We start from the raw sequence: 20065 nt of genomic DNA on the forward strand, positions 1-20065 counted from the left end.
CATTTCCGATGATATCTCTGTGCAATATTCTAAGTCCCATTTACAGCAAAGATCTTGAACGTCTTTGTCATTATTTTTGATGTGCGACTATCGCAGTAGTGTTCTACTGCATATGTTACAGGCAACTCATGGAACTCCACAAAAAAAACCAGTGTCTAGAACTAACTGAACCACTTTCACGTCTTGCTTAAAATTTATAACAAATGAAATAAGTTTTCAACATCTTTATGATCTTTAAGTAGGTCAGTAGTAAACATATACTTGCTAAATATATATATGATTGTCTGAAAATGAAGAATAAAATATACACATACGCATTTTTAAAAATGAAAAGATTCTTCTCATGTATGACACTGGACTTTGAGAAAAATCTTCTAGTTTGATCACAAAGATCTGTTTCCTTGGGAACACGCGTAGGAATTCTTTAAGATGTAGAAAATAAACACCCCACTCTAGTTTGATCTGAAAATAAAAAGTAGTAAATGACCAGAAACATAATTGCACTAGCGGCACATATTTCTGTACAACCATTAGAAGCCAAGAACTAGTCAATCCTGCTTCACAGAAAATTTAGTTCAGACCCTCTTTAAGGAAGGTATGATTAGTATTTACTAGAGGTAACCCCATTCCGTGAACTATACGCTCTTTGTTATAGTTGTTAGATCAGTCAATCAGATATTCTAGTAGATACGGTGGTGAAATTTATAAAGAATGCTTGAAACAGTTCTATTATATTCTTCTTCATTATCATGAAGATCATTATCAACCAAAGCCTAATAATCATCATCATCATCATCGTAGTCAACATCATCATCAAAAACAATAACATCATCAACAACATCAGCAACAGCATCATTCTATTAAAATCATCAACAACAACAACAACAACGTCATCGTCAACGTTATAATCATCATCACCATTATTAGGGGATTTATCCACGGCGCGAAGCGCCGAGGATGAAAATCCCCGAGACGGTAACGTCCGTATGTAGTTATTCGTCTTTGTTGTCTGCATATACTGAGACAATTTTTTCGATGTTTTCCGGTTCCGGTTTATGTACAAAACGGCTTCCCATAAATTTTGCAAAGTATGATATTCGCTGTTAAAGGTATGATGACACTAAATGTAAACTTCACTGTTTAGAGCGAAGTTTCACTTTCTTTTGAGTGTTGAATATTTCTTCGTAAGTAGATATATAAAAGATAAATCCCTATGCTAGGCAGTGCCTTAATTCATATTAACAACAACATCACCATCACCAACGATACCATCAGAGGTCATCATCATCATCTCTTTACTGTCACATTCATCATAAAATCAGAAACCACAAATTTAAAAAGGAACAGGGAACTTATTTTGGAAAGAGGTAATGTTTTTTGGGTTTTTTTGTTCCCATTGGTCAGAAATGTAAACAAACATAAGATCTGACTTTTTTTCAAACTTTATTTCTTACTGCATTCATAGCATTTTATTTTACATTTTGACAATATTTAACTACATTTGATATGTAATGAAATGGTTTTTTCCTGCAATACCAATGTTGTATATAGGGGGTAATCTCATTCACGCGAAAATACTCGAATGAAGTATCACTACTCATATGTTTTTCGTCCGTTATTTTCATGGAACTAAGACAGTTTCTTAAGAAACAAGAGCTGTCGGAGGACAGCAACGCTAGACTCTTCAACAGCCTTGTCAATTGAAGAAATACGGAAGTCGAAAAAGGGGCATATTTTTTTAAAAATCCAAAGTAGAGTTATGGGACCTGGTCAAGTGTGTGAAGTTTCAATCCATTCCCACTAGCGGGTACTGAGATACCAGCTTACATATAAAAACTTAACCCACAACTGCTAAGTCGAAAAAGGGGCATAATTTTGAAAAAATGCAAAGTAGAGTTAAGGGACCTGACCTGCACAGTGCATGTCAAATCATGACAGTGAACAAGTGTGTGAAGTTTCAATCCATTCCTATCAGTGGATATTGAGATACAAGCTAGCTTACATACAAAATCTTAACCAAAAACTGCTAAGTGAAAAAGGGGCATAATTTTACAAAACAGCAAAATATAGTTATGGAACCTGTGCGATGTAAGTCAGTTTATCACAGCGAATAATTGTGTGAAGTTTCAATCCATTCCCACAAGTGGTTACTGAGATACCAGCTTACATACAAAATCTTAACCAAATCGGGACGCGTACGCCGACGCACGGGCGAGTCCAATAGCTCTACTATTCTTTGAATAGTCCAGCTTAAAATGTGATAAGATATACATGTTTCGACTGATAGAAGGCCGTACACGCCATAATGTTAAAATGGTTTCTAACCATAGTTAACGTCGTAATCATCATCATCGTCACCCACATCATCAACAGCATCATTCTATTAAAATCATCAACAACAACAACAACAACGTCATCGTCAACGTTATAATCATCATCACCATTATTAACAACAACATCACCATCACCAACGATACCATCAGAGGTCATCATCATCATCTCTTTACTGTCACATTCATCATAAAATCAGAAACCACAAATTTAAAAAGGAACAGGGAACTTATTTTGGAAAGAGGTAATGTTTTTTGGGTTTTTTTGTTCCCATTGGTCAGAAATGTAAACAAACATAAGATCTGACTTTTTTTCAAACTTTATTTCTTACTGCATTCATAGCATTTTATTTTTCATTTTGACAATATTTAACTACATTTGATATGTAATGAAATGGTTTTTTCCTGCAATACCAATGTTGTATATAGGGGGTAATCTCATTCACGCGAAAATACTCGAATGAAGTATCACTACTCATATGTTTTTCGTCCGTTATTTTCATGGAACTAAGACAGTTTCTTAAGAAACAAGAGCTGTCGGAGGACAGCAACGCTAGACTCTTCAACAGCCTTGTCAATTGAAGAAATACGGAAGTCGAAAAAGGGGCATATTTTTTTAAAAATCCAAAGTAGAGTTATGGGACCTGGTCAAGTGTGTGAAGTTTCAATCCATTCCCACTAGCGGGTACTGAGATACCAGCTTACATATAAAAACTTAACCCACAACTGCTAAGTCGAAAAAGGGGCATAATTTTGAAAAAATGCAAAGTAGAGTTAAGGGACCTGACCTGCACAGTGCATGTCAAATCATGACAGTGAACAAGTGTGTGAAGTTTCAATCAATTCCTATCAGTGGATATTGAGATACAAGCTAGCTTACATACAAAATCTTAACCAAAAACTGCTAAGTGAAAAAGGGGCATAATTTTACAAAACAGCAAAATATAGTTATGGAACCTGTGCGATGTAAGTCAGTTTATCACAGCGAATAATTGTGTGAAGTTTCAATCCATTCCCACAAGTGGTTACTGAGATACCAGCTTACATACAAAATCTTAACCAAATCGGGACGCGTACGCCGACGCACGGGCGAGTCCAATAGCTCTACTATTCTTTGAATAGTCCAGCTTAAAATGTGATAAGATATACATGTTTCGACTGATAGAAGGCCGTACGCGCCATAATGTTAAAATGGTTTCTAACCATAGTTAACGTCGTAATCATCATCATCGTCACCCACATCATCACAATTTATCTAAGTTAGTAAGTAATGTTTACCTCGGCCTGAGTGTAATTCCTCGGCGCTATGTTGAAACAGTAGCGTAAACTATTATGTTTTAGGCACTCTCGTGTATACAGAATGTTCTTTTTCACCAGGTCATGGAACTCTTCAGGACTTCCGTGCATAAAGTACAAATACTCGGAGTAAATTCTAAAAGTAGAAAGAGTCATATTTGAACTCGTACATTATACACTCATATGCTGGTGATATATTCGAATAATATTATGCAGTCTCGGCCAACATACTTCAGGATATAGGATAAAACAAAACACTTTATGAAGAATAACATGATCTATTATTCATCCCTCCCTCAGAACGCCGTGGTAAGTAGGATAGCAGAACAGAACAGAACAGAACAGAACAGAATTTTATTTCACTTGAACTAAAAGTTCCTCGTGATAAATACATTTACAAGCATATTTGCATGGCATGAAAATACAGATGACATTCAAACAATTATAACGGATTTTGACATTAATCATATACATATATTTATGAATTATTTGTAAGATATTTCAGGATTTGGATGGACGGATTAACATTTAAATAGCATACAAGTACTATACAGTTAATTATATAATATTCAATGTCGCACCTATGCGCCGCAGGTCAATTAATTACGCTACACAAAAAGTAGTTCGGAACTGTTTAACATCAGTTTCTTAACTAAAAAACAACAACAAGAGCTTACAGTGCAGATGAGTTAACTAATTACACTACACAAAAAAGTAGTTCGGGACTGCTTAACATCAGTTTTTAACTAAAAACAACAACAACTAGAGTTTACAACGAAATTAGTAAGATACAAGCCGAGTGGCGCATAGGTTCAACAAAACCATACATGTCGGTAAAATGTCCATGTTATGCAACGTTGTAGATAGATGTGACCTCTATGCTTACATAGCATTTATCTCATTTTTGGAATCTTCATGTCTGTTTCATGTATAGTTAACTAAGGTACTGACTTTTATAATGTAGCGATACGTAAAATGGACACATTACAAAAACATGTTGCGTTACAATATTACGCAGTTTTGAAACACGATATAATGACATTTATGCTTTAATAACAACAATAAACGGCTAAAGTCTATAGAACACAAAAAGTAGTTCGGAACAGTTTAACTTCAGTTTGTATGAACATAATTCCACATATACATGTATTACATTTATTGGACTAACTATTCATGATCTGGTATCGCAGTTCCACTGCTTCACAAATAAATTTGCATAACATTTCAATTTCATTTTTTCTGCTACTATTTAATAATTGTATAAATTTAAACATACTTGGTCTATTTCTGTAATAACTTTTAATATACAATCGTCTTAACCTTTCATATGGTGGACACTTAAAAACAAAATGGAATTCATCTTCAATATCATTTGTATTACAAATTTCACAAAACCTTTGGTTACGATCTACTCTTTCACGTGAAAATCTACCTGTTTGTATTCTGAGACTATGTGCTGAGATTCTTATTTTTGTTAATGCTATTCTTAGTTTTCTCGATACTATATTTTCTAAATAAGATTCCAATCCAAAATTAATTTTAACAGATCTATACAATATAAGAACATTATTCGAATCTATACTGGCTCTCCATTCTTGTATATACTCGTCTAATAATCTCTGTTTAAAAACACTCAAAAACTGACTCTGGTTTACATTTGTAGGATTTAACCAAACATCTAAAAAGCCATATCTTTCAAGTAAGTTTCGTACTTGTGTGAACCAGTTATTGCATCCCTTACGGGCATCTTTCAAACCAGAATCAACTATACACTGGATAATAATATTATTTGCATTCGTTATTTTAAACCAATATCTAATGATGCGGATGTATCTATTTATATATAGCGGATATCTTCCAAGCTCACCGTACACAGCTACATTACAACTAGACTGTCTTACACCAAGAAGGACTTTACAAAATCTAATATGAATATTTTCTAATTTTTTTGACTTAGAAAAACCCCATATTTCGCTACCATACATAATTGTCGATGCCACAAAGGAATCAAATAGCTGTAACGCCAGTTTTGGTTTTGTATCATATTTCTTTAAATTAGCTATGAGGGTACTGAGAGCTTTTAAACCTTTACCATACAAAGTTTGAGTATTTAAATTAAAATTTCCAGTATAATTAAGTGTAACCCCTAAATAATTAAAGTCATTGACTACCTCTATAACATCTTCTCCGTATGTCCATTTTTCATCGGCTTTCAGACCACCTCTCTTACGAAAAACAACTATCTTAGTTTTGGGCACATTTACCTCCAAACCCCATTTATTACAATATTCGAGTAATTTATCTAATGAACATTGCAGATCAAAAGGATTTTCACCAATAAGAACCATATCGTCAGCGAACAAAAAGTAAAATCAAACAAACATCTTGAAAACATATACCAGAATTATCCGAACTTTGTAAATATAGTTCTAGATCCTCTATAAACAAAGAAAACATTACAGGCGAAATTATCTCCCCTTGACGTAAACCTACAGAAATATCGAAAAAGTCAGAAAAACTTCCACATGACTTTATACATGATTTTACTGAGTTGTACATACTTCTTACAATTTTTAGTAATTTACCATTTAAACCAGTATTATACAATTTATACCATAGTGCATTCCTGTAAATGGAATCAAAACAACGGCGTAAATCAATAAATGCACAATGCAATCGTTTATTTTCATTCAAAAATTTTTCAATCAGGGATTGTAAAATGAACACAGCATCTATTGTTGAGCAACCTTTTTTAAATCCGAATTGTGCATCGGATATCACATTATTTTCATTGCACCATTTAGTAATTCATTGGTTTAATACACTAGTGAACAGTTTACCAGATGACTTAGTAAGGTTATACCTCTGTAATTTTGTACATCTTCTTTATTTCTTTTTTATGCAACGGTATTATACAACCTTTTGTCCATATTTCCGGGAAAATACCGGATTCTAAAATATTATTAAATAATTCAGTAATATGACCTGAAAGAATATCACTTGCTTCAATAAAGTATTCATTTAGCAGGTTGTCCATACCAGCTGCTTTATTTCTGTTAAGCATCGAAATTGCTTTACATACCTCCTGATAGGATATATTTCTATCTAATTCAGAAAAAACAGGGTTAAAATCATCAAAATCGTGACTATTAATAAAATTTTCTGCACTCTGGTTAGAAGCATGATTTACACCCGAGAACATATTCTCAAAATAAAGTTTAAAATCATCTATTCCTATTCCATTATTATTTGCCCCCTTTTGACTTTTAAAATAACGCCAAAACTCCCGAGGTTTGCACCTTTTTAAGTTTTCAAAATTTTTTGTTAATTGCCATTTAAAAGACCTGCGTTTTTTCTTTATAAGATCTTTGTATGATTTCTTTAACTGCACCAATTCCAGTCGATTAGACTCCGTATGAGACTTATTGAATTGAGAAAGAGCATGTTTATACAAACGTTTTGCCTCTCTACAGTCATAGTCGAACCATTTAGACAACTAATCTTCTTGTGTGACTTCGAAATTGTCAATTTTACTGCCATATTTTAAGAATAAGGGGTCTGCCACCCCCCTAACTACGTCCGTGAATGCGTTTACCATTTCATTTATACTATTTGCATTGTTTATCTCATATTGGTATAAAATGCCATTTAATACTGGTAGCTTTGCTATCAATCCAGCACGGTATGCTTCTTTTGCGTTATCATCCCATTTGACAAACTCGTAATTGAAGGATGCGGAGCAATTTTCAACCCCTGAATGACACAACACTTTAAATTTTAAAGCAGAATGATCACTGAACTCATTGAAATTACTAACATTAAAATTATTTATCATGTTAAAATCTTTTTCACTTAATAGTAAATAATCAATCACGCTGGCTCCATTATAACTATAACATGTATATACACCTTTGCCAAAATCGGCGCCTAGACGACCGTTAGCTATTCTAAGGGAGGTAGACTTGCACATGTCTATTAGCCTGTTACCATAAGAGTTACTTCCCTTATCCATTGAAAATCTCGGCAGGGGCGTATCAATAAAATATTCATCCTCGTCGATGTCCGACACATAACTATCACATAAGATAAAATCGTTTTTACACGATGTCCTTGCGTTACAATCACCGGAAATAAGAACCGTGCCTCTAGCTTTGAAATATTCTATATCATTTTGCAAACAGTCAAATAAGTCTATATCCAAAATATTTGCAACCGGGGAATTTTCGGGCCATAAATATACTGCCGCCAAGTAAATATCGGAAGGGTTTTTGAAGAAATATTTAACAAACTTTATCCAAACAATCGTATCATGTACATTTTTTACAAGAGTAATTCCATCTTTAATACTATTTCGTACGTATATCACAATTCCACCGCTATTTCGCTTTGCATTGCGATGCCTGAATTTTCGATATAAATTGTAACAAAAATAACCGTCTAATTCAATGTTACTTGATTTACTAGTCCATGACTCCGTAAGTATAATAAGATCGTTTTCCGTCTAGAAATCTGTGAAATTTTTGTCCGCTCTTTTAGCAGAACTAAGTCCGTTGCAGTTCCAAACTAAACACTTAAGTCCATCCGCGAGCTCCTACGCGTCGGAAACAACTTTGCCGTTGACGTATAACTTATCGTATGAGACCCAGGCAGTATTGCCGGCCTCCTTTTCCTGCTTCATTTTCCTGAAAAGACTTTTCCTTTTCACTGCAATTTCCGGTGGAAACTGCTCCGTGATATAATAACTCGTACTCCTAAGTTTATGACTGGATTTCCGAACAACTTCTCTGTCCTGGAACAGGTTGAACTTGCAAACAATGCGGCGAATTTTAGTTTGCCTTTCAGTTTGATCTTGTGCAGGAGGACCCATACGATGTACCCTTTCAATTTTCATATTTGCAACTAATTCTCTTGCAAGCTGTAGTTTTTCAACCATGAAATTTCGGAGGATAGTTTCTGTTTTTTCAGGATTTTCATTTGTTTCTTCCTTAATTCCTCCGAAAATCAAATTATTGCGCATGGATTGCGATTGCATATATGTCAAGGACTCTTTCATTTCGACATTTTTCTTTTCAAGATTTTCAATCCTCTTACGAGCCACCCCACTTTCGATCTCAGTGGACGATACACGATTTACAAAGCCGTAGTCCAGCTAAAAGTTCTTACACACTGCGTAGAAATTCTAACGCAGGGAGAAAAAAATTGCCACACACTGCGTAGAGTATTGCAGCAAGATATAAATGTCTCATACACTGAGTAGACTAATGCAGCAAGATATAAATGTCTCACACACTGAGTAGACTAATGCAGCAAGATATAAATGTCTCACACACTGAGTAGACTAATGCAGCAAGATATAAATGTCTCACACACTGAGTAGACTAATGCAGCAAGATGTAAGTATCTCACACACTGCATAGACTAATGCAGCAAGATATAAATGTCTCACACACTAAGTACACTAATGCAGCAAGATATAAATGTCTCACACACTGAGTAGACTAATGCAGCAAGATAAAATCACACACTGAGTAGACTAATGCAGCAGAAATAAATGTCTCACACACTGAGTAGACTAATGCAGCAAGATATAATGTCTCACACACTGAGTAGACTAATGCAGCAAGATATAAATGTCTCACACACTGAGTAGACTAATGCAGCAAGATATAAATGTCTCACACACTACGTAGAAATACTAATGCAGCAAGATATAAATGTCTCACACACCGAGTAGACTAATGCAGCAAGATATAATGTCTCAAACACTGAGTAGACTAATGCAGCAAGATATAAATGTCTCACACACTGAGTAGACTAATGCAGCTAGAAATAAATGTCTCACATACTGCGTAGACTAATGCAGCAAGACGTAAATATCTCACACACTGCGTAGACTAATGCAGGAAGATGTAAATATCTCACACACTGAGTAGACTAATGCAGCTAGAAATAAATGTCTCACACACTGAGTAGACTAATGCAGCTAGAAATAAATGTCTCACACACTACGTAGAAATACTAATGCAGCTAAAGTAAATGCCTCACACACTGCGAAGAAAAACTAACGCATCTAGCACACTGCGAAGAAATACTAACGCATCTAGCACACTGCGAAGAAATACTAACGCATTTAGCACACTGCGAAGAAATACTAACGCATCTAGCACACTGCGTAGAAATACTAACGCATCTAGCACACTGCGAAGAAATACTAACGCATCTAGCACACTGCGAAAAAATACTAACGCATCTAGCACACTGCGAAGAAATACTAACGCATCTAGCACACTGCGAAGGAATACTAACGCATCTAGCACACTGCGAAGAAAAACTAACGCATCTAGCACACTGCGAAGAAATACTAACGCATCTAGCACACTGCGTAGAAATACAAACGCATCTAGAAATACATGTCTCACACACTACGTAGAAATATTAATGCAGCTAAAGTAAATGCCTCACACACTGCAAAAAAATACTAACGCATCTAGCACACTGCGAAGGAATACTCACGCATCTAGCACACTGCAAAAAAATACTAACGCATCTAGCACACTGCGAAGAAATACTAACGCATCTAGCACACTGCGTAGAAATACTAACGCATCTAGAAATACATGTCTCACACACTACGTAGAAATACTAATGCAGCTAAAGTAAATGTCTCACACACTGCAAAGAAATACTAACGCATCTAGCACACTGCGTGGAAATACTAACGCATCTAGCACACTGCGAAGAAATACTAACGCATCTAGCACACTGCGAAGAAATACTAACGCATCTAGCACACTGCGAAGAAATACTAACGCATCTAGCACACTGCGTAGAAATACTAACGCATCTAGCACACTGCGAAGAAATACTAACGCATCTAGCACACTGCGAAGAAATACTAACGCATCTAGCACACTGCGAAGAAATACTAACGCATCTAGCACACTGCGAAGAAATACTAACGCATCTAGCACACTGCGTAGGTATACTAACGCATCTAGCACACTGCGAAGAAATACTAACGCATCTAGTACACTGCGAAAAAATACTAACGCATCTAGCACACTGCGAAAAAATACTAACGCATCTAGCATACTGCGAGGAAATACTAACGCATCTAGCACACTGCGAAGAAATACAAACGCGTCTAGCACACTGCGTAGAAATACTAACGCATCTAACACACTACGAAGAAATACTAACGCATCTAACACACTGCGTAGAAATACAAACGCAGCTAGAAATACATGTCTCACACACTGCGTAGAAATACTACCACACCCTAAAAATAAATATAACTCACACTGCGCAGAAAATGCCCCTTATTTGTTTGAAAAAAGGACCTGCACAGTGTAACATTCGCTTGAAATAGTCTCATATGCTTACCTATTTACTGGATTTCTCAACATGGCAATAATTTTTGCGTTAGGATTTAGATGATGTATATAATCCGCGTTTGTGTATACTGGTTCGGATACGTTTTTGGATGGTGGGTGTATGGTCCAGTATCTGTTGTCTACCATTGTCGTTGCCGAGCAATCACCTTTAAACAGAAGAACAGAAATAAAAATAAACATTTCTAAACTGAGTCTCTCTTCATGACAAATATATTCACAGTATTAATATTCAGAAAAATAACTTTCCTCTCACTTTGAGTAGATACTAACATACTTTTACATTTTATGGAAATATAAACATATAAAGGACACAAATTTTATATAATTAATATTAAAAGATGTCAGAATTTTTGTATACGAAATCATCATACCAAATATCATAGGATGATACCCAGAGGCGTCCTTGTTCTCCTGTATCTGCCGAGTTCCATCAGAAAATACAGCAAGATAGTGCTCAAATTTTGGATAGACATATCCTCTTTGTGGATCTGAAAGAAAATATATGTTTTATGTTCAAGGAATAAGGTAAATATAACAATATAAACAAAAATATTCATTAAAGAGACTGCATTATGCGGAAGATATGTGGATTCAGTGTTTTGTGAACCTCATTATACTGGACATGCTGACAAAACCCGGAAGTGCAATTTTGCGCGGAAAACTATTTACTATTAATGTATTATTTTCTCTTAAATTGTCCAAATTTACTTTGATAAAATCAATTGCTATGGTTTACGGCTTTTTCAGTAACTTATGCTAGCGCGCCAAATTTCCTTCAAAACGGCTGTCAAGAAATAATTTAAGACTTCTTTTCCTCGCTTGAGCTTATTTTTGCCATATATTGTCTTTTTCTAACTCTAAACCGCACTCAGTTTACACTCTTTAACTGTAAAATATACCCAATCTCACCTCTGACACCTACAATTTAGCAATATTTAGTCAGTAAATATGCACCTTTAGAAAAGTACACCCTAACAGTAAAATTGAAATATTCTTAGATTTTCTACACTTTCTCTGCAAAATTGTATTGAAATTGTCATTTTTCATCACTAGCTGACCAAACTAGCCCCTTTACATTTCAATTACCACCTCTCCCCCACCCCTGCTAGACTTATAGGTTACACCAGGGGCCTCCGTGGCCGAGTGGTCGCTGACTTCAAATCACTTACCCCTCATCGATGTGGGTTGGAGCTTTACTCGAGGCGTTGAATTCCTCATGTGAGGAAGCCATCGAGCTGGCTTACGGAAGGTCGGTGGTTCTACCCAGGTGCCCGCTCGTGATGAAATAATGCACGGAGGGGCACCCGGGGTCTTCCTCCACAATTAAAGCTGTAAAATCGCCATATGACCTATCATGTGTCGGTGCGACGTTAAATCCAACAATTCAGTTCCTTCTTAGAATGAAATTTCGATGAACGATGAAATTTTGAGACCTCATTTTCAGAACTTTACAACTTACAATGATATAAAAACCATACATGGCCGTTTAGCATGACATGTCTTCTGATCAAAAATAGAAAAATATTGACATGTTATATTACATTTTGGACTACTTCCTGATTAGTGTTATCGGTCCTTTATAAAGCATTTATAAAAATTCCACGTGCGTTCGCCGTCTCAATAGCCGACAGCGTCATTTCAATACTAACGTGTGAAAAAGGCAAAAACTCGTAACTGTTTGATTTGGGGATTTTTTCCCTCTAACAAGATGTTGCGCTTACATGGTTTAGACACGGCGTTTGCAGTTACGGGTTTTAAGCAACTGAATAAACCACCATTGTCAGCTTTACAGTTTTATCATATTATGCCATTCACAAGCAAGTCAGTAGTGTAGCGTGCAACAGGGACCTTTCCTATTCCTAATATCTAATTTAAAATACCTTCGATGATATGCATAATGATTTCAACTATTTAAATAGATATATTAATTTTCCTCAGGTTTCCTAACCCTATGATTGACTTATATTCCAGATAATGATTTATCTTTGAAACAGTTAGAATTTTAGCATCAAAACATCTGAGCAAATTAAATCATAAACATAAAAATATTTCAAACTCTCAAAATATTATCAACTCTTAAACAGCTCTTCGTTCGAATGCTTATTTCAGGAATCTTAAATAGATCTCCTCTATTTTGAACTCCAGTATATTCAAAACATTTGCCCATAAGGTTTTACTGGAACAGTAAAATATTTTTAATGCCAGATATCTGAGATTTCTGTGCATCAGTTAATATAAATACTGCCCCGATCCGACACTTACATGGACAACCAGCAGACTCATCCCGAGAACATCCCATTCACCACCATACGACCAAACGTCTGTTTAATCATAGCCAAGTAGATCTGATATCAAACGTTTGCCCGAGAGGTCTTACTTAGTAAAATATAAACACTACTTATACTCGACTCAACGACCAACTGCCAACTGTCTGTTCAACCATGCTTAAGCCCCGTGCGTAAGCCCCATTTCATACCTAATTTACACCAGCAGTAAATCAAAACAAACATTCTGATTGGCTAAATACCTTTACAACTGTAATCATAGAGCGTCTTCAGAATTTCATGAGCATCTACCTACAGAGAATGATTTTCGACTTCAAATAGCAAAATGTACACAAAAAATTAAGATAAACCTATCTAAAAACACTCCTTAGAAAATCCATAAAAAAAATCGTTAAATTGAATGATACCTATTATCAAAAATAAGGTAAAACATAAACACAATAAGACGTAAGCGGAAAAATACTTGCATATAATTAAGTAAGATAAAAAAAAAAAACGTTAGTGTATTTAATCCATATATATTTGTCGATAATGCGAAGCTCTGTCGGTCAATAAACAAGACTTAGATCTGATTCTAAAGATCTTTGTTCCAAACTATAAATGAGAAATCTCCTGAAAAGTTCCATTTTGCAGTTCCGGGGTTTTGTTTGTCCCCGCCGACCTATTTTATTACAGGAGAAAAAAAAACGTTCTACTTCTTGCGCATTATTTCAGGTAGGGTCGAACAGTGATCATTATGTACTCAGCTAGATGGATGGCTGACATAACAGGTACCGGGCATCTCATACTTGGTAGTGCTTTAATAAAAAAAAATTAAAAATCACCAAATGTTCTTTCTAAGTTGACTTTTGTTAAAAGAGGATTTGTTTTATTTTATTTGACGGCGAGATTAGACCATCCTTTTTGTGGGCATATAGATGGGACCGGCATCGCTAAAAGTTTCATGTTGTGAAAAATTAAATGTTCGTTAATGCGGCAAACCGCTAAAACTAACGTGATTCAGTAAGTTTTGTCGCTAATGGTCTTCCATACAAACCATTGTTCATACCAGCACGAGAGTTTCATGCCTGTGAAATATCGATTAAATCTAGTTACAACTGACATAAATTATCCATTGTTTTACATGGCTATATTTCAACTCTCTACTGAGACATGAAGATAAAGCAGAAATCAGGGTATACGGTAAAGCACGGGTATACGGTAAAGCACGGGTTAAAAAAACTCCACTCTTTAAGAAAGTTACCGTCTAGGCGGGCCTGTCGTTGCAGCAACAAAGAAAAACATTGCTGCTTTTAGGGGTAAGAGTATAGTAGAATATTTTGTTTACGACACCGATAAAGAACAAATACCCCATTAACAATGCCAGACGCGCTCTCTCCCAGCAGGCATATTTTTCATTGCAATAAACTTTCCTCAGCAAGAATCTTTTTCAACCTTCCCAATGCTATTCCTCCAAGAAAGGTGGCAGTGTACTTACAAAAACGGTTCCTATTCAACCAATGAGGTTCTTTCACGACACGATCAGAAATATCTGGGTGTTGTACAAGTCTTCTTTGTAAATCCGTTGTCCCGCATTTAGGAGCGCCTATTAAATAAAAGTACGGTAAACACTTGAGTCCATTTGATGTATCACTCTCTTCGTCCTCAAACCAGCATGGATTTCGGTACTGTTCATGGAATTTGAATGGACCCTGCAATTTCAAATTTAATGAAATATTTTTATACAGATACAAAGATTTTGGACGTTTGATGTTTTTTGCCATTGAAACCATGAATAAACTTTTGAGCGTAAAAATGTCATTACCTTCAATTACTAATGCATTGTTTCAATCCGATGTTTTAAAGTAAAGAAGTGGTTGAGTGAATTGTATCACTAAATTCCATTCAAATTTGAGCCCAGCAGTCTTTGAAAAATGAAAATAATGCCTGAATTTGATTTTGTAGGCAAAACGTAATCTGACTTAAGTTATTACGTTGTGAAATTCCCTACCTCTGTGAGCATTTCTAAAAATTCTCTCCCTTCACTTTCAGGCATCATTTTCAGTGCTTCTGTCATAGTTTGTTTCATTAATAAAACTCTTTTTTCCTAGTATATTTAATCATAAGGAGCATATTGTAACTGTTTCCGAAACATTCAATTTCGGCTACTAGTACCATCATCACACTGGCCATTGCTTTCGCATAAGCGGTAGTTCCAACGCCACCGCCGTGGAGGGTTCGTCGCAGGAGCTGTGGATAAATATGACCGGGTGACTATCATCGGTTAGGTTTCTAGTAAGTTTTTCCATATATTTTTCACGTTTGACTGAAAACAAACAGTGAGACTGGAGCCCATATTTATACTCTTCCAGCCACAAACACTTGTTCACTGCAGTTCTATGTCATTAATGTAAACAATTCTGTACAGAATTTTTTGTAGAAGTTCTATCAAAAATGGTTACAGTTTTGTACAAAGCGACCCCTGAGAACGTTTGCATCAAATCTTAAGTATGGCACTTTCAAGCAATAACTATTTATTCGTAATCGGTGAATTTTCATTGAAGACATATAAAGTAAGCGACCAAAAATGAATCCAACGCGGTGTACGGCGGGTATAATTGCAACGCATTACCTAGTTTGGGTACTGACTAGACGATCTTTCTTTTTTAGAAAAAAAAATTCTTTTATATATTCTGACTTCATCAGTCTTGGCTCTGATTATCCACGTATGTTTTGAGAAGAAAATGGACATATTTATACAAAATTTTAATAGCCTCGGGAGTTATCTCCTATGAACAAAATATACGGTCTGAACACAGCAGTACGGTGTTTCCGATTTCTTGAATGTCCTTTTCGGTTTTCTAAATGAGCTAAGCTGCACTTCTAACGAGATTTGACTTTGGTATTACAATTACATCACTATGAAACCAGATGACGATACTGTCTCAACATTTAGAAATAGTAAATATTTTTACATGACTCTGTAAATATATGTCGACCCATATAGTTGCTACGTCGGTGGTTCCTTTTCAACCTGTGCTCACTGGACTAATACAGGTAAAAATATATGCTGTGAAAATAACTGTCTGACATGGTGTTATAAAACACTCTTTTTATAGTTTTGACTGTTGAGCGGAACGCCATTCAATAAGTGTATTTTACTGACTTGCGCTTTCATTTTCTTTCGATTGAAAAAATATACCGATAATCATAAAATATTCTACCATCAACTTTCCTGATTTTACGAATCTTTATCTGTCTGTTACTAAAAGCGACAACAAAATACTATTATTCTTACTCTTCATTAAATTCATATTGGGTGCGTAATTCTCGATACAAAGCTATTCAATATTTACAGCAAATGATAGTATTCTAGCAATATTTCGAAAAAGGAAGTGTAAGATCTTCTAACTCAAAAATAATCATGCAAGTTATTAACTAGTTATACGCGCTTCAGTTTCCGAATTCAGCTTTAAATCGAATTAATGGTAAGTCATATAACGGTTCCTGGTGAACACTTGTGAGTTACCGCTATATGATAACGTCATTTGTAGCAAAGCAGTCGTTTTATTTATCTTGGATCTGAAGATACTAACTTCAACGGTTTGTAATCAATCGTAGCTTTGTGATTAAATATAAACCCATTCACGTCTGGGAATTACTTCCTTAGTTATTTCTAAACGTTTTGAAGTTTAATCTTGAACCGCAAACATATTAAATACACCGTCAATACAAAATGTACTGTGTTATCGAATGCGCATGCGTATGAGATGCGACTGGTTTCGATTTTATATGTTCGTTTGCTTTTGCGTCTGCTTTTTCTTTGGGAGAACGGGTTGCAGAATTTTGTAATGATTAAAACAGATTCACTGCGGCCGAATGCTCCTGTTCAACAGTATGTATTGCCCATGCTTTGAAAAAAAAACACATCCAAATTGTTTATATATTCCAGTCAAAACACTCTGTGTTGACCTAAACTTATAAACCAGATTCTTTTTTAGAAAACTCCTGTTTCTCCGTTTATTTTTCAATGTTGAAACAAAAAGTCTTAACTTTTCTTTTGACATTTTGAAATCCTATAGTAAACCTCCGAAAAAAAATGGATATTGTAGAGTAAACTTGTAAAAAGTCTTAACTCATATAACGCATTAATGACAAACAATTGCACTGAACAAGTGTGTGTTGCTGGAAGAGAACACATGTGCCATGATGTGGGCTCCTTTCTCAGTGGTTGTTTTCAGTCAAACAAGAAAAAATATGGAAAAACTTATTAGAAGACTTACCAATGATAGTCAACCGGTCATATTTATCCACCGCTCCTGCGACGAATCCTCCACCGCCGCAGCACTGGAACCACCGCTTCTGCGAAAGCTATGGCCAGTGTGATTATACTGGAATTACTTGAAAACCCGCCACCTTAATATTGTCATGAATGATATTTAAGAACGTAAAACACAGCAAAACAATAGAAAACGTACGGAAGAAATAAGAGCAGCCGAATGACCTTAAGGAATAGCACGTCAACTGTTGTTAACGTCTGCAGCGCCAAACGACATCCGACGTCAAAAAACGTCGTTTCCGGTGTTTTGTAAATCTTACTGTAAATTCTATTATCACATGTTTGACGTCGCGGGAGTGTAATAAAGCCATTAAATAAAAATGATAATACACTAGTGTAATAAAGCTTTGACGTCGACGTCGTTTATAGTATAGGAGACGTTGGTCAAATTGACTTGTTTAAATAGTAAAAGAAAGAAGATATTTTTATGTTTCGACAGGAAAGCCTAACATATGATAAAAAGAATATTACATTTGTGACTTTCCACATTGAATTTATTAAACTCGTTGAATAAAATGGATAAAATGCTCGGCAGAGCCTCGCATTTTATCATTTTATTCAACTCGTTTAATAGCAGAGCTACCGGCGCCGCGAAGCGGCGCCGACAGCGTCGCATTACGGTTAGACGTATGAAAAAGAAAATGAACAGAGAGATCTAACTCTGTATACTATCAAGTTGAAAATTCGTGGTACTTTTTGGAATCGGTGTTGCTCGGATTTTTTCAAGTACACTATGCACATAGTAATTAATCAGTAAACACGTCAGTAGACGCTTACTGTTTACGGTTGACAAAAGCGTCTCGCTTACTGCTTTGAATATTGAATAAAAATGCAAATGAGCGTTTGATAATAAGAAATAAGTGCAAAATACATTTTCTACGAAGTAAAAAAGAAATAAAACGCAATATTTTCATTTTGAAACGACTTTCGTCACGCTGTCATTACTGAACTGTATTATATATACTTATGTTTGTCTTATGACGTCATAACTCCACAATGGTGTGGTGGTTAGCGAGTTCGCCTTGTAATGCAGAGGTCGTGGGTTCGAATCTCATCTGGACCGGATTTTTTTTTTAATTTTTATTTTTTTTATTTCATTTTTTTTTTGTATTATTATGAGTTTTGAAAATATTGAATAACTAAAGTCATTCATGTGAAATTCAACATGTGTTTAGTTTTGATGTCAGGTTCCACTGTAGTGCCTGTGTAGTAGTCAGTAGACATAACTTAAAAAAAAGAAAAGCTTTAGGATCAAAATATACAGGCATTAAACTGTGAAAAGCAAATAATGCTCTTCTCCCCGTTCGCATATATTTCATCCATAAGCTTTAAAATCACTGACCAGAGTTTATCCCCCCCCCCCCCCCTCTCCCCCACACACCAAAAAAAAAAAAAATTGGCGATGAATTATCAACAAACATCAAAAAGGTTCTTACTACCATCCCTATTCTGTAGTGCTAAAAGATTAACCACTTTTGGGTTTAAAACAAGCTTTGTACAGTCATGTAAATGATTGTAATTTTCTCATACCAGGTGTCTGTTATAGCAGTATTTTTGACTAAAAGTTGGACACATTCTTCCTTCCAAAAAGAACCAAAATTTGACAATAATGCCATTTAAAAGAATTACAATAGTCATTTCCAGGATTACGTAAATTCTAATTTCTATTATCTTTGGAATTGGAACATTAACTTTTTACATTAAGTCCTCATTGCCTAACATTCACACGCAAAGACACAGAATTCCTTTGGCTATTGGCCTAATGAGATTCTGTTAGGTTTGAAATTTTCAAAGTTCAAGCTTTTCAATTTCAGCAGTTATCATTTTGTGACTGGTTTCCAGTATGATAATAAGTTATGTAAAATTGTTGATGCAGGACGTTGTAATAAGAATAACAGAAATTATTCAAATACGTTTTTTCTTTATCTTGGTGCAGTTTTGATTATATACAGAATATTTGTGGAGTTTTCACATGTCGAGAATTAATCTTGATGCAGTCTAAAACATGCAATCAGAAATCATGAATTGTCATTAATAATTTTAATAGATCTAAAGAACATAAACTTCCTAAACGAATCCATAATTCCAGATAATTCCAGCACCACTCCTTTAATTTTTAACGGGCACTGGTGATTTTTCACGGGAGCTCTGCTTTTTAGGTAGCACCTAATTTCATATTAAATTCAATATGAAAAGACACTCATGTAATAGCAGAGCTACCGGCGCCGCGAAGCGGCGCCGACAGCGTCGCATTACGGTTAGACGTATGAAAAAGAAAATGAACAGAGAGATCTAACTCTGTATACTATCAAGTTGAAAATTCGTGGTACTTTTTGGAATCGGTGTTGCTCGGATTTTTTCAAGTACACTATGCACATAGTAATTAATCAGTAAACACGTCAGTAGACGCTTACTGTTTACGGTTGACAAAAGCGTCTCGCT

At 35.3% G+C, this 20065-nt stretch overlaps 1 protein-coding gene across 1 annotated transcript in view; it reads right to left on the minus strand.

The window, feature by feature from the left end:
• Positions 1-20065, minus strand: part of LOC123541384 (carbohydrate sulfotransferase 15-like) — a 33433-nt gene that overhangs the window by 2566 nt on the left and 10802 nt on the right. Inside the window, exons 5-10 of the mRNA XM_053526009.1 lie at positions 15296-15391; positions 14783-14996; positions 11392-11508; positions 11010-11166; positions 3609-3762; positions 315-462 (exon numbers count right to left, since the gene is read on the minus strand). Coding sequence (XP_053381984.1) covers positions 315-462; positions 3609-3762; positions 11010-11166; positions 11392-11508; positions 14783-14996; positions 15296-15391 — 886 coding nt within the window. The remainder of the gene's footprint in view (positions 1-314; positions 463-3608; positions 3763-11009; positions 11167-11391; positions 11509-14782; positions 14997-15295; positions 15392-20065) is intronic.

The sequence above is a fragment of the Mercenaria mercenaria genome, chromosome 16 (assembly GCF_021730395.1).
Source record: "Mercenaria mercenaria strain notata chromosome 16, MADL_Memer_1, whole genome shotgun sequence".
Classification (NCBI taxonomy): Eukaryota; Metazoa; Mollusca; class Bivalvia; order Venerida; family Veneridae; genus Mercenaria; species Mercenaria mercenaria.